Below are 13754 nucleotides of genomic sequence, written 5' to 3' on the forward strand. Positions count from 1 at the left end.
AAAGAAAAAGGGCAAAAACCATGCACACTTTGTCTGATCAACCACAATTTTGAATAGAACCTTAAGGGGCCTATAAGCAACACAGAGCCAAAGCTATTTAAGTTAGACCCATAGGCGGTGCCACAAATGTATACTTTTGGCATCAATTCTCTATTGAAAGCGTGTCGTAATACCTGACAACTACATTTGTTTCTAATTCTGTGAATCGCAAGACCGCACTCGGCCTTGCCCCCTCACCTCCTTCCTTGTGAGGGACGCAAGGATGGAAAAAAGTGAATCAGAATTAGCCTCCCTACAGGTTAAACACACATGCAGATGAGATGCTCTGTGAACAGAGCAGCATTTGCAGCATTCCATACAGTAGGTGACAGACAGATAGGTAATGATAGTGTTTGCCCTAAACCTCAACACTGTTTGTCACTGTGGTGAAATGAAAACAATAATGAAACATCTCAATAACAACATTAACCCTCTGCTAAACATACGACAAAGTATAGCCTATTAGACAATAAGCTTAATACAAAGCTATACTAGATTGTGTGATGTTATTAAGCAAATGTTAGCTGGGACATACTGACAGAAAATGTGACATAAATGTCAATACATTCTTGTACTTAATAAAGAAATTCAGGCCTTATAGTCCCTACTGGTATTATGTAATTCTCTGACAAATATGACAATGGAATTGGTATTAGATTGCATTCCAATGTGGTATCAAAAGGTATTAAAAATCATGTTACGGTAATTAAGTGAACATTGGGTGCACCTCATTGTACTTGCTTGCAATGAATAAATTAGTAAACAAGTACAATGAGCATTGGAACAATGAGTACCATTTCAAAGCGCTTGTCTTTCAGGAAGGGGGTTGTGTCCTTGAAGCAGTTGTTGAAGAGTCTGGAAAGACATCAAAGGATGAAACATTTTACTTCAACAGGTTTGATGTGTGTAGTAAACCATGTTGATGACTGATCAACACACCCGAGTCACTGAATGGTCACTGAACAGTTATTCTATTAATAATGCAAACATTCAAACATAAAGCTGGACTCACACTAAAGGATTTTTTTAATCTTAAACTATTTTGAAATCTGCTAGCATCACACACTACAGGATAATCTTAAAACATCAGAATATCTTAAACATGCACACAATACACGGTTTTAAAATCATAGAGCATCACACACTACAGGATTCTATCCAGATTCTCGGGCTTGCCCGAACGCAGAAATAATGAATAATGTAATAAATATCACGTTGGTCGGCTGCCTTGCTCTGCGATATTATTATAATAATTGAATAATTGATGCTGTATTATTCAGACCAGGAAAATGCCTTGTCCCACATACATCTACAAGCCTCAGCTGTCCAACGCACCACAGGTTGTTTGGTCCGGTCTCCTCTCATTCACTTCACGTCTTTCTTTCGGTCCCCCACTGTGCCGTTCCAGACAGTAGCGATCCAGATAAATATCAAACGTTTGTGAGCAACTCCAGAGCGTTAAGATTGGATCTTTGAATCCTCACACTAGACGGTATTTTTGCCCGAGATTCACTCCCGATCTAGGCTGGGGTACGGCACGCCCCCCTGATACTTGGGAGGGTTGTTTCCGACCAAAAATAACCCCGATTATCTTGTAGTGTAAGTCCAGCTCAAGTCTACTCACCGTACAGTTTGGATAGAGGTATTGATGGAGAGCAGCTGGAGTAATCTGTCTGTTAGAGCATCAGTGAGATTATTGTGACTCAGACTACAACAACACAAGGAAGAGAAAGGACAAAGGAATAGATTAGTATACAAACACGCACACACACGTACACATACACGCACACACACACACAAAACGTCATTCTATAAGACTAGTAGACTACTCACTCCAGGACTTGTGCTTTGTGCAGGTGGGGGATCAGAGTCTCTAGTAGCTGGTCAGTGAGTTGACAGTGACTGAGGTCCAGTTCTGTCAGTCCCTCAGAGTGTTGTAGAACCAGGGCCAAACATCTACAGGCCTTCTGATCTAGTCTGGTCTCACTGAGGTCCAGCTTTCCACCCAGGGCTCCAACCAGGGAACCTGCTCGCATCACTGTGTTCCTTTCACTGCCCTCAGAGACCAGAGATAGGAGCTGGAGAAGGAAGGATGTGCTGCATCTGTAGAAGAAATACAGAATGAAGTCGATCGGACGGACAGTTCTCGAGTTATGGAGGGGAAGGAAAGACAGACAGACAGACAGACAGACAGACAGACAGACAGACAGACAGACAGACAGACAGACAGACAGACAGACAGACAGACAGACAGACAGACAGACAGACAGACAGACAGACAGACGCAAACAGGCACACACGCACGTACGCGCAAAGATTCAATTACATTTGTCTCTTGTAAATTCAGTGCAGTGACAAATATTCAATAAATAATTAATGAAAGTGGATTATCATACCTCATTATCTTTATAAAAGCTGGATGGCTTTTAAATATAGACAAATATATTAAATGAAAGGAAACACATTAACCTGAGCTGTGAGATGTAGGGTAGACACTGAAGGAAGATCCTCTCTTCACTCTCTTCATCTGACCAGCCTCTCAGCTCTACTGGTTTCTTCTCTGGTTGGAGTTTCAGCACCTCTAGGATGAGGGAGATCTTTCTCTCTGAGAGGTCTATGTACCAGACTGTAGGAAGTGACTGGTAAAGTGGTTGTAATGCTGGAAGAACACTTCTCCCTGTTTGAGTCTCATAGTTCTTCACAAAGGAGTATAGGTCCAGTAGTACATCACATTGATACTTTCTGTGTTTCCAATCATCATCACAGTCAATAAAAGGGAATGTTTTGTAATTACACACAGAAGACAACAATTCCAGAAACTTCTCTCCTGTTTCTTCTTCCCGTTCTGCTGCTTCACAGATGAGCTTCCCCAGGATCTTTGTTCCTGACCTTCCATCAGCAACACTGCAACAGTTTAAATGAAAACCAACATGAAATATTGATCTCTGTATCATAACCAGAATAAAATTAAATGAAAAAATCAACACTGTGTCTATCAGATTTCAGTTAAAGAGTCGGAAAATGAAAGTGTATGATATACTTAATTTCTAAACCTATCATAAAGAATAACCAAGCTATGAAGACGTACAGTGCATCATTTGAAAATGGGATGAAATCACAAAAGTTACAAATAATCAATACCTTTTAACGACTTAAGCCCTATTTCATACTTTGTCATTTGACAGTGTCACGTCATGAAGATAGCTGATCTACAAGCTCACAACGCATCACTTCATGATGCTTTTGTGAGCTTGTAGACATGCAACTTTTTGGGATATTTCTGCCTAAGATGACGTATACATACAGTATAGAATAATACAATTCAAATTTATATTTGTCTGTTGTAAATTCAGTGCATAGAAAGTGACAAATAATAGGTTCATAATTAATTCAATTGGATAATCATACCTTAATTATCTTTATATTAAAGCTGGATGGCTTTTATATATAGACAAATGATAAATAATCATGTATAATGAATCAAATTAAACACATTAACCTGAGCTGTGAGATGTAGGGTAGACACTGAAGGAAGATCCTCACTTCCCTCTCGACATCTGGACAGCCTGTCAGCTCTACTGGTTTCTTCTCTGGTTGGAGTTTCAGCACCGCTAGGAGGAGGGACACCTTTCTCTTTGAGAGGTCTATGGACCAGACTGTAGGAACTGACTGGTAAACTGGTTGTAATGCTGGAAGAACACTTCTGCCTGTTTGAGTCTCGTAGTTCTTCACATAGGAGTATAGGTCCAGTAGTACATCACATTGATACTTCCTGTGTCTCCAATCATCATGCCAGTCAATGAGGGGGAATGTTTTGTAAATACACACAGAAGACAACAATTCCATAAACTTCTCTCCTGTTCGTTCGTCCCGTTCAGCTGCTTCACAGATGAGCTTCCCCAGGACCGTGGTTGTTTTTGACGATCCCGACCTTCCATCAGCAACACTGCAGCAGTTTAAATGAAAATCAACATGAAATATTGATCTCTCTATCATAAACAGAATAAAATAAAAAAGGTCAACACTGTATCTATCAGATTTCAGGTTAAAGGGTCAGTGGAATTAAAAGGAAACTTTAAAGTGTATGATATACTAAACGTCTAACCCTATGAAGAATAACCAAGCTATGAAAAAAGATACCATCATTTGATGCTGGGATAAAATCAAAAAGGTTACAAATAATCAATCCCTTTTAACCACTTAAGCCCTATTTCATACTTTGTCATTCAACAGTGTCACGTGATGAAGATAGCTGATCTACAAGCTCACATAGATCACTTGATGATGCTTTTGTGAGCTTGTAGATTTACTATTTTTGCCTATAATGACATGCCTAAAATAGGGACACCAGGTTGAAAGTGGTTAAATACATAAGAGTACATAAATCATACCTCATTATCTTAAAAACAACAACAACCAAAAAACAAACATCTGTTGAGACAGCTTTCATACTTAGACAAATATTCAATAAAAGACAAACACATTAACTTGAGTTGTGAGAGGTTAGACACTGAAGGAAGATCCTCACTTCACTTGATGTTCAAATGACAACTAGTCTATCCTCTCTACTGGTTTCATTTGTACTTTACTCGAGTACTTTTTTATGGGAGAAGTTGTACTTTTACTTGAGAACAGATTTCCAGTACTCTACCCTCCCCTGGCATTGCATACTTACAGTATAGCATACAGTATATACTTTCTCTAGTTGACTCTGGATATGCTGCACAGCTCTTTATATTAAAACGTGCAGACTTTGGACCGTCACCACGACTACAACATAAAATCCTCAGTTTTATTATATCTATTAGTAACTCTGAGTGTAAACATGTAACCAAATGGACCCTTAGAGGTAAAATGTATTTTACTGTGTAGAGATCCCATAGCCCATGGCAAAAATGCTAATAAACAGCTTAAAGCTCACAGATCTGAATGTGCCAATTCAGATCGATTGGTCAACCCATTTAGGAGAAAAAAATTACTGAGGGACGGACGGAGGGCATACTGACTGTTTTCTCCATTTCATAGCGAGATTTATAAATAGAATAATAAATGTATATTTGTCTGTTGTAAATTCAGTGCAAAAAATGTGACAGTTCAAAATTGGATAATCATTATTCATTATCTTTATAGATAATCTGGATGGCTTTTATATAGACAAATATCAAATTAAAGGAAACAAATTAACCTGAGCTGTGAGATGTAGGGTAGACACTGAAGGAGGATCCTCACTTCACTCTCTTCATCTGACCAGCCTCTCAGCTCTACTGGTTTCTTCTCTGGTTGGAGTTTCATCACCTCTAAGAGAAGGGAAACCTTTCTCTCTGAGAGGTCTATGGACCAGACTGTAGGAACTGTCCGGTAAACTGGTTGTAATGCTGGAAGAACACTTCTGCCTGTTTGAGTCTCATAGTTCTTCACATAGGAGTATAGGTCCAGTAGTACATCACATTGATACTTCCTGTGTCTCCAATCATCATGCCAGTCAATGAGGGGGAATGTTTTGTAATTACACACAGAAGACAACAATTCCATAAACTTCTCTCCTGTTTCTTCTTCCTGTTCTGCTGCTTCACAGATGAGCTTCCCCAGGAACTTTGTTGATGCTGACCTTCCTAGCCATGTGAAACTGCAACAAATTAAATTTAAAACCAACATGAAATATTGATCTCTGCATCATAAACAGAACAAAACAATGATGGACACTGCATCCATCAGATTTTAGGTTAAAGAGAGAGACAATGGAAAACAAAGACAACTCTAAAGTGAATGATATATTTAAAGGTAGAGTAAGTGATTTGCAATTATTCAAATAATTGCAAAATGGGTCTATGTTCTGATAGTGCTCGTTAATATAGGGTGTCCTGTCCATATAAGGAGTCTCCATGTCTCTCCAGCTCTTTATAAAACATAAAATGCATTTTCGTTTCAGTTTCAGTTTCATTTCCTATTTTATCCAATCAGGATAGAGAACTCAATCAGGATATAGATTAAACAAGTGAAATTGGAAGTGATGACACTAAGAAATGAGCAGGCAAAATTAGAACTGGAACACTATAAAAATAAAGCTTAAAAATGGGTACTTTCTCCTGATTGGCTGAGATTTTGACACCTACCAGAAAATGTATTTTCTGTTTATTTAAGAGCTGGAGAGACGGGGAGACTCCTGTTACTGAACAAACACTCTATAGCAATGATTACTATCAGAATATAGTGCTCAAACCTTTAAAAAAAATACTTTTTGTTTTAACCCAAAAATATCACTTACCCTACCTTTAACTTATAAAACTATTATAAATTTGATAATAAATCTCTTACCACATAAGCCCTATTTTACACTTTGTCATTCAGCTAAAATAGACGATGTACAGGCTCACAATTACATCGCTTCATGAAACGTTGTGAGCTTGTAGATCTGCTATTTTCTATATTCTTAAACGGTTTTGGAAATCTTTGCCCAAAATGGGGACATTGTTAAACAAAAAAGTAAGAGTGCATAAATCATCCTTATTATCTAAAAATAAATCTGTTGAGATCGCGTTTACATGTAAACAAATATTCAATGAAGGGAAACACATTAACCTGAGCTGTGAGATGTAGGGTAGACACTGAAGGAAGATCCTCACTTCACTCTCTTCATATGACCAGCCTGTCAGCTCTACTGGTTTCTTCTCTGGTTGGAGTTTCAACGCCGCTAGGAGGTCAGACACCTTTCTCTTTGAGAGGTCTATGGTCCAGACTGTAGATGGTGGGTAAAGTGGCTTCAGGTTTATTTATTATTTATCATTTATAGTGGGTTTATATTTTAACACTATCTACACACAACTCTACAGCATGTCACATTCACAGTGCAAAAAGTTATCAACTTTTCAGTGTTAAATACTGTCTGTATTTGCTAATGTTTCCTTTACACACAGTACCTTTAGAATGGCACGCCATATTGTCACTTTATTCTCAAACATATAGTGTAACAGGTGAAGACTTGTGCTGCTTGCTGGTCCAGGATCTCTTTGAAGCTGTTTATTTATGTCTCTGACATGAATGAAAGAAAGGCATTTCTTTGGTTTAATATGTATGGTGCTTCCATTCCCCTCTGCAGCAATATTATACATGTTATTATTCCACTCGTATAGACATAGATCAGATGCTGCAGCAGTTTACAAATAATGTGAAATAATGTACAAGAAGAACTTACCTGACATGAACAAAAGAAAGACATCTAAAAACACTTTTGGTTCTTCAACTCCTACACAAACAATATTAAACAAACAGGAAAGGTATTATGAACTCAGTATAAGTTCTTAGTTTGCTTGGAGTAAAAAAACAACAGCATTAAAAAGTTCACTACACTGTATAGACATTGTAATTCTAAAATACCTCTGTCCATAGATTAAACCATTACAGGGTGCTGGGTGAAGTTTATAATGGAGCAGAGGGAGGAGTACACTCTAGTTCAGGGGTCTTCAACGTTTTTCAGCCCAAGGACCCCTTAGCTGAGAGACAGATGACGCAGGGACCCCCACTACATGTTGTATAAAATTGTTCATAGATTTCATAGATGGCTTCATTGACTGTCACTGTTGTGTGAATTAATGGTTTTAGTTTATTTCAGACACTTAACCACTTAAACCCTCAACTTGACTTTGACTTTGTACTTGGTTTGCTCCTTTTCCCTTCTACACCAAACCACGTTGCCAAAAATAGCCAGTTGTGAGCTTGTAGATCTGCTATTTTTGGCTAATGTTCCCCTCAGAATAGGGATGCTAGGTTGCAAGTGGTTAATGTAACAAGAAAGATCCTATCACAAAAAGATTTGGTGGCCCCCCTGCAGTAACTCTGAGGACCCCCAGGGGTTCCGTACACATTAAGGGCCCTATCTTGCGTGGTGCCTTATCCCTTATGTCTAATGTTTGTAGGCATTTTTTATTATGTTGAAAAACATTTGTATTTCGTTATCTGTGTAAAAGTACTGAAATATAAAAGCATTGACATAATAAGATATACTGAAATATATTGTTGGTTTGAAAAACACCAGAATAAAAGTTATAACAACTTTTAACACTAAAGTTTGAATAAAAAGATCCATGTTATGAAAAATGGTGGTCTGTCTGTATAGCCTCTGCTTTGTATGATAATTATTTAATTTAATAATAATTCATAAAGGTGACCTTGAGGATTGTAATATGTGACAATAAACATATTAAACAGATTGTCAGTCCTTGTATCGTACAGTATCCTACCTCATGTCACCAAGCTTCCCACAGTACTGTCACTGCATGCCTGCTTGTCTGCAGTGCTACCTGTAAAATAAATACATAGAATAATAAATACATAAAATAATAATTATTATAATAATGTCCTGCAGGATATACATAAAAACAATGTAGGCTTCCTGTATTCAGCTCTCAGCAGCAGACACTCCCCTACTTTTGATACAAGACTCTCGATGACCGTATTGATCCAGGGCTAACACTCCCCAGTTCCAACACAAGTTGTATCAAGTTGATCAACATGTATCTATGTCTCTATGACCACATAAAATCAAGTAAAAATATAACAAAACTTAACAATAAGTTACAGCAACAAAAGGTCACGACAAACTCTAGATCTACTGAATAAAATGGTTCATCTCACAAACAACTAAACTATGTAGCTACAGCCTACTACAACAATAATGTTCTCAAAATATGCAAAAGTTACAGTAGAAGTAAATTGGAGATCTAAATGATTGAGAATTATTTCTAATTCACATTTCTTACCAATGTAATGTCCTTATCACCTTGTCAGTCTGATGTAAATACATTCAGTGTCACCAGTAACCGAATAAACTCGAAACTAAAAAGACGTTAGTTAAGGTGAACTTCCTCAGGAAGTAGACTGGAATGAATTCACTTTGCAGGTTGCTGATCCGGTCTGGGTATGGAGCAGATACGGAAACGGTGCGTCCGTGTATGTGTGGGTGAAAGTTACCAGATATGTAGGCGGGCTTTAGACCGGATGTGAGCACTGAGCACTGAGCAGCAAAAAGAAAGCAGCTTTCCACACACAGAGCCATGTATCTCTCCAGTATATCCCCTAGATGGAGCCATAAAACGCACCTTTCAACACTCTTTGATACAATTGTGACTAAAATGCTTGTGAAACATTTAATTTGTCTCCATTTGTGCATTAATTGATTCAGAAATGGATCTTATTTTCATGTTGGACATACTAAATAAGCACAACACAACTGATTTTATTAACTTGCTTCCAATATAATAAACTATAGTTAAACACTGATAAACACCTAAAATGATTTATTTGCATGTGTTAAACCTAACAATTTACAAGATATTTAGTGATGTTAAGCCCTATACCTCAAGAAAGTATTACAATAAAAATACCAGACCATTTTGGTGTGGTGCTATTACATTAGACACAATTCTAATCAAACTCAAATATTCTAAAACATGTTGGGTCCATTTTTACTTACTAATCAAATAACCACACCTGGTTCTAGTAATCAATTAATTAATGTATAATTAATTAGACCAGTGTGCATGTGTGATGCTCCCGTGGGGGAATTTCACTGTTCAGCTTCACCCAGCTGATTGCTGCTCACAGAGGAGGAGAGCAGGGGGCGAGCAGTTAGGGGTCGAGTGTCTTGCTAAGGAACACCGGGGCCATGAATCGAACCTGACTCAGCCATGGCCGCCCCACTTATCATGATGTCAAGTGTTAAAGCCACAGCTGCAGCAGGCCTAGCTTCATCATTCAAGTCCACTTGGCCTTTGGTGTTGGTGTCCATTTTATGAGAACACAAAGGTCAAATGCCATGGGTCAGCAAGGCCATCAAATAAAACCATGATTAGAAATAATTAATAGAATTGTAATTGTCAGATAAATACATAAATAAATAAACAACATTATTTCACAAAATAATTAATTGGTATTTACAAATGACCAATATTTATACAAACTCCTGAGTCAAAAGACCCTCAGTCCTAGTCTAATCAGTCACTGCAATAATATGAAGATGGGAGTCATGGGAGTCAGAATGTCAACCAAACACTCAGGTGTCTAAACACTGTATTGACAGGAAAGTGGCAGAGGAGGAAAAGGTGAAAACAATGAGGGTGGGGCAAGGCCACTGTGGCCTCAGAGCAAATCAGTTTTTGAAGGGCATGAGGCCTGACTGAGGGGGAACAGTGGCCTTAATGATGGCCTCCAGGAAATTCCTGCAGAGCAGAGTAGTCGTGACAGGGCTGCTATATCTCAAGAGTCTCTTCAAAATGTAAAGTAGAGATCTCCGTCATTTCCAATAAAAAAAGTCATCCGAAGATTTACTGCTCCATTCACTCCCTGGTTAACTTATAATTTAAAATCCTGTATCTCGGCTCCTGCATACTTTTTTTCCCCATATTTTAGGCATGTCATACTGTATAATAGGCTAGGACTTTTTTCATTTTATCTTTTTTTACAAGGTAGACACTTTTTCAAGCAAAGAATGGCAGCTGTCATATGCAAGACACAGAAGGACAACATGAAATGAAAGGTCATGTTTATGAGATAAATATAAAACTACTATACAGTAATCAACATTACACTGTACACAGAGACACAGGGAGAAAAATAAAGGCAAATCAACAAGATATCTAAATACAGTATATATACACATAGCAAATCCAACTGGTACAGTATAAGGTTAGACATAAGGTACATCAACATATAGCAGCAGGTAATACTATATGATATTAGACAATTAAAGGTCATTCCAGGCAAATAAAGGGAAGGCCTTTATTAACAAACTCAGTGTGGGTTCTGGGTACTGAGACATGTCAGTAGGCCTGTGATCATAGGCTGTAGCCCAGTGTGGGCTGCCTGTCAGTCACTTGGTTGTGGGAATACAGTACATCTAGCTTTCTTTATAAAATCCCCAGTGTTCATTCATCTATTTGTAACTCAGAGAGCGTACAGATGTAACCAAATGGACCCTTATGGAAAGAACGGAAAACGAGGTAGGACGTTGACTACATACTGAAGGTATTTTAAGTCCATCTGTACAGTTTTACATCAACCCAAGATGTCCAGAGAGGAGTGGGTCGATATCACAGAGAATCAATATCATGCTTGAACTCGCATCAGGTCCTTTTCTCCTCACTGTATCGATGACAAAACGTGCCATGTCCTCCCTCGCCTGCATCCCATTGGCCTCTTCCTGCTCAGAGTCAGTTAGCATCCTCTTCTCGAAAAGTTTGTCCACAATACATTTGAGACTGGGAGCTGAAATGCTGTCGATGAAGCTGCTCCGCACAGTAAATAGTCTGTCTTTCACTTCAAGACTCAGTGTGTGCTCAACGTGTTGTCTTCTTAAAGCAGGAGCTTGAAGGGATACAAAATGTTCCCAAGCACTGTCTGATGTGTTACTGTCTACAACAGGCATTTCATGCAAGTGGTAAAGGGGTTTTAGAAGCAACATAACATCATCCCTAAACCTTTCCTTTAAGATCACATCAAATGTTGGCATGTAATTTGTATAAGAAGATTCATCAACTTCAAATGTTGTCTTCTTTGGTTGAATTATGATGGAATCGTGTTGAGGGGAAGTGGAGAGGCTGTATTCTTGATCTGGGATTAGTTTGCAGGGAGGGACTTCGATGTAAATCTCTTCTCCATGTAAATCTCTCTTCCTCCTTACGTTCAGCACTTCATCCAGCACAACGTTCCCAGGAAGCAGCAATACTTTCAAGATTGAACGTGGATTATCATCCGTTGGTGGTGTATAAAACGGCAACACCAATGCACGGATAGGACTGGGGGGACTGTCGTAAACGAATTTGGTTAACTCTTTTAAACCTGTACTTATAATACCGTAGAGTGAAAATTCTGTTATATTTATGATGACGTGAGTATCTGTGATCACATCGGGCTTGATAAACTCAATGCCCTCATCTATCACATGGACAACATACAAGGACTTGCCTCCACCCATGGAGAGGATTTCACAGTGTGGAAGGTGTAACTGACATGCAGACCCCGGAGGACATTTGATGTCAAACAGTGGTCCTGCAGGCCTCTTGCCAAGCTGGGCTTGAAGCCTTCGGTTCCAAGGAACTGTCCTGTAAATCACATCTGTCTCTGTCTCCATCTTAAACACCAGGTCGGTCACGCTGCATTGGAACAGTCCTGCTTGGGTGCAGTGGAACCTGTATCTTTCCTTGTTTTCTACAACAATGATGTCAGGTGTAATTTTCTGTGTTTGGTCCAATAGTACAAGATCATTTAAACTGTGGGACCGCTTAGCCTTGTTCTCTACGCATGGACTTTGGCTCAGTGAGGGTAAGCTGTGAGAACGAGGAAGGGAGCTGGATTCTCCCATCCTCAAACCACTGAAGCGTCTACTTAGATCAGTTTCATCTTGGAGCTCCAATGAAGGATGTGGAGAGGACAGTGACACTGTAACAGGATGGTCTGTGGTTGAGAAATCACAGGCTGTGTCACATGACATTTCTTCTGGGGAATGTTGGGAGGCCTGTTGTGATACGGATGGGGAAGGCAACATGGGGGGATGGGGAGACACCGTAGCAACAGAGGGGGGAACTACCCGTGGATAATCTTGTGATGAGGGACCTTGATGCCGTTTCCTGTATAGTGGCGTGGATGTCACATCATCATCATGATGATGATCAGACTCTGCTTCCATCTCACCATGCAAAAAAGAGAAAAGAGAATATTACATCAAATCATGGATATTAAATAAAGTATGAACCTTATAAGACTACAGCACCAGTTCCCTGCCGACTGACTTACTGTGATTCCTGGCTCTTAGCCTTGCCTCAATGGCACTCTACCAGTAGATGAACATTTTGACATGTAGAAACAATTTGTGAGAGATGAAAACTTTTAATTGTCTGATCTACTACAATTTTGAATAACATATTGAGGAGCTTGAAACAACACAGAGCCAAAAGTGATTTCGATTAGATCCATAGGAGGGGCCACAAGACAATATGTATTTATTTATTTCATAATTAATTAATTATTAATTAATTATTATATTATTGAATTATTAAAAGTGCTGTATCTGCACTCTGCCATGCCTTGCCCCTGCCCCTTCAACATGGCAGAGACACAGACGTCCTTGCATCTCATCCTCACCTCCTTCCTCTGGGACTAAGGGACAAGGAAATGACACGGGTGATGAATTAAGGCAATAAACGTAATACTAAACTCAGGGCTTAAAGCAAAACAAATCTCACGACTAGAAGTCCCATTCTATGATTTGTGAGAAAGGAGCCCCCCACACTAGTGCTATGTTTCCTTTTTTTTGTGCATAATATGTAGAATGCATGCAATAAACATATTACTAAGCAAGTACAATGAGGAAAAGTAAAATGAGTACCATTTCAAAGCGTTTGTCTTTCAGGAAGAGGGTTGTGTTCTTGAAGCAGTTGTTGAAGAGTCTGGAAAGACATCAAGGATGAAAGATGTGATGTGTGTAGAAAACCATGTTGATGATTGAGCTACACACCTGAGAACAAGTATTGCATTCTACACACCGTACAGTTTGGATGGAGGGATTGATGGAAAGCAGCTGGAGTAATCTGTCTGTTAGAGCATCAGTGAGATTATTGTGACTCAGACTACAACAACACAAGGAAGAGAAAGGACAAAGGAATAGATTAGTACCTCATGGTGACGCACGCACGCACGCACGCACGCACGCACGCACGCACGCA

The 13754-nt window shown here is 39.0% G+C and overlaps 1 protein-coding gene across 1 annotated transcript in view; it reads right to left on the reverse strand.

Annotated features, from left to right (window-relative positions):
* Window positions 1–13754, reverse strand: part of LOC308079272 (uncharacterized protein) — a 52591-nt gene that overhangs the window by 2670 nt on the left and 36167 nt on the right. Inside the window, exons 8-12 of the mRNA XM_080420659.1 lie at window positions 3539–3985; window positions 2509–2943; window positions 1873–2142; window positions 1664–1747; window positions 834–894 (exon numbers count right to left, since the gene is read on the reverse strand). Of these exons, the coding sequence (XP_080276785.1) occupies window positions 834–894; window positions 1664–1747; window positions 1873–2142; window positions 2509–2943; window positions 3539–3985 (1297 nt within the window). The remainder of the gene's footprint in view (window positions 1–833; window positions 895–1663; window positions 1748–1872; window positions 2143–2508; window positions 2944–3538; window positions 3986–13754) is intronic.

This window comes from Gymnoscopelus braueri (genome assembly GCF_963280865.1).
Source record: "Gymnoscopelus braueri genome assembly, chromosome: 23".
In the NCBI taxonomy this organism is placed as follows: domain Eukaryota; kingdom Metazoa; phylum Chordata; class Actinopteri; order Myctophiformes; family Myctophidae; genus Gymnoscopelus; species Gymnoscopelus braueri.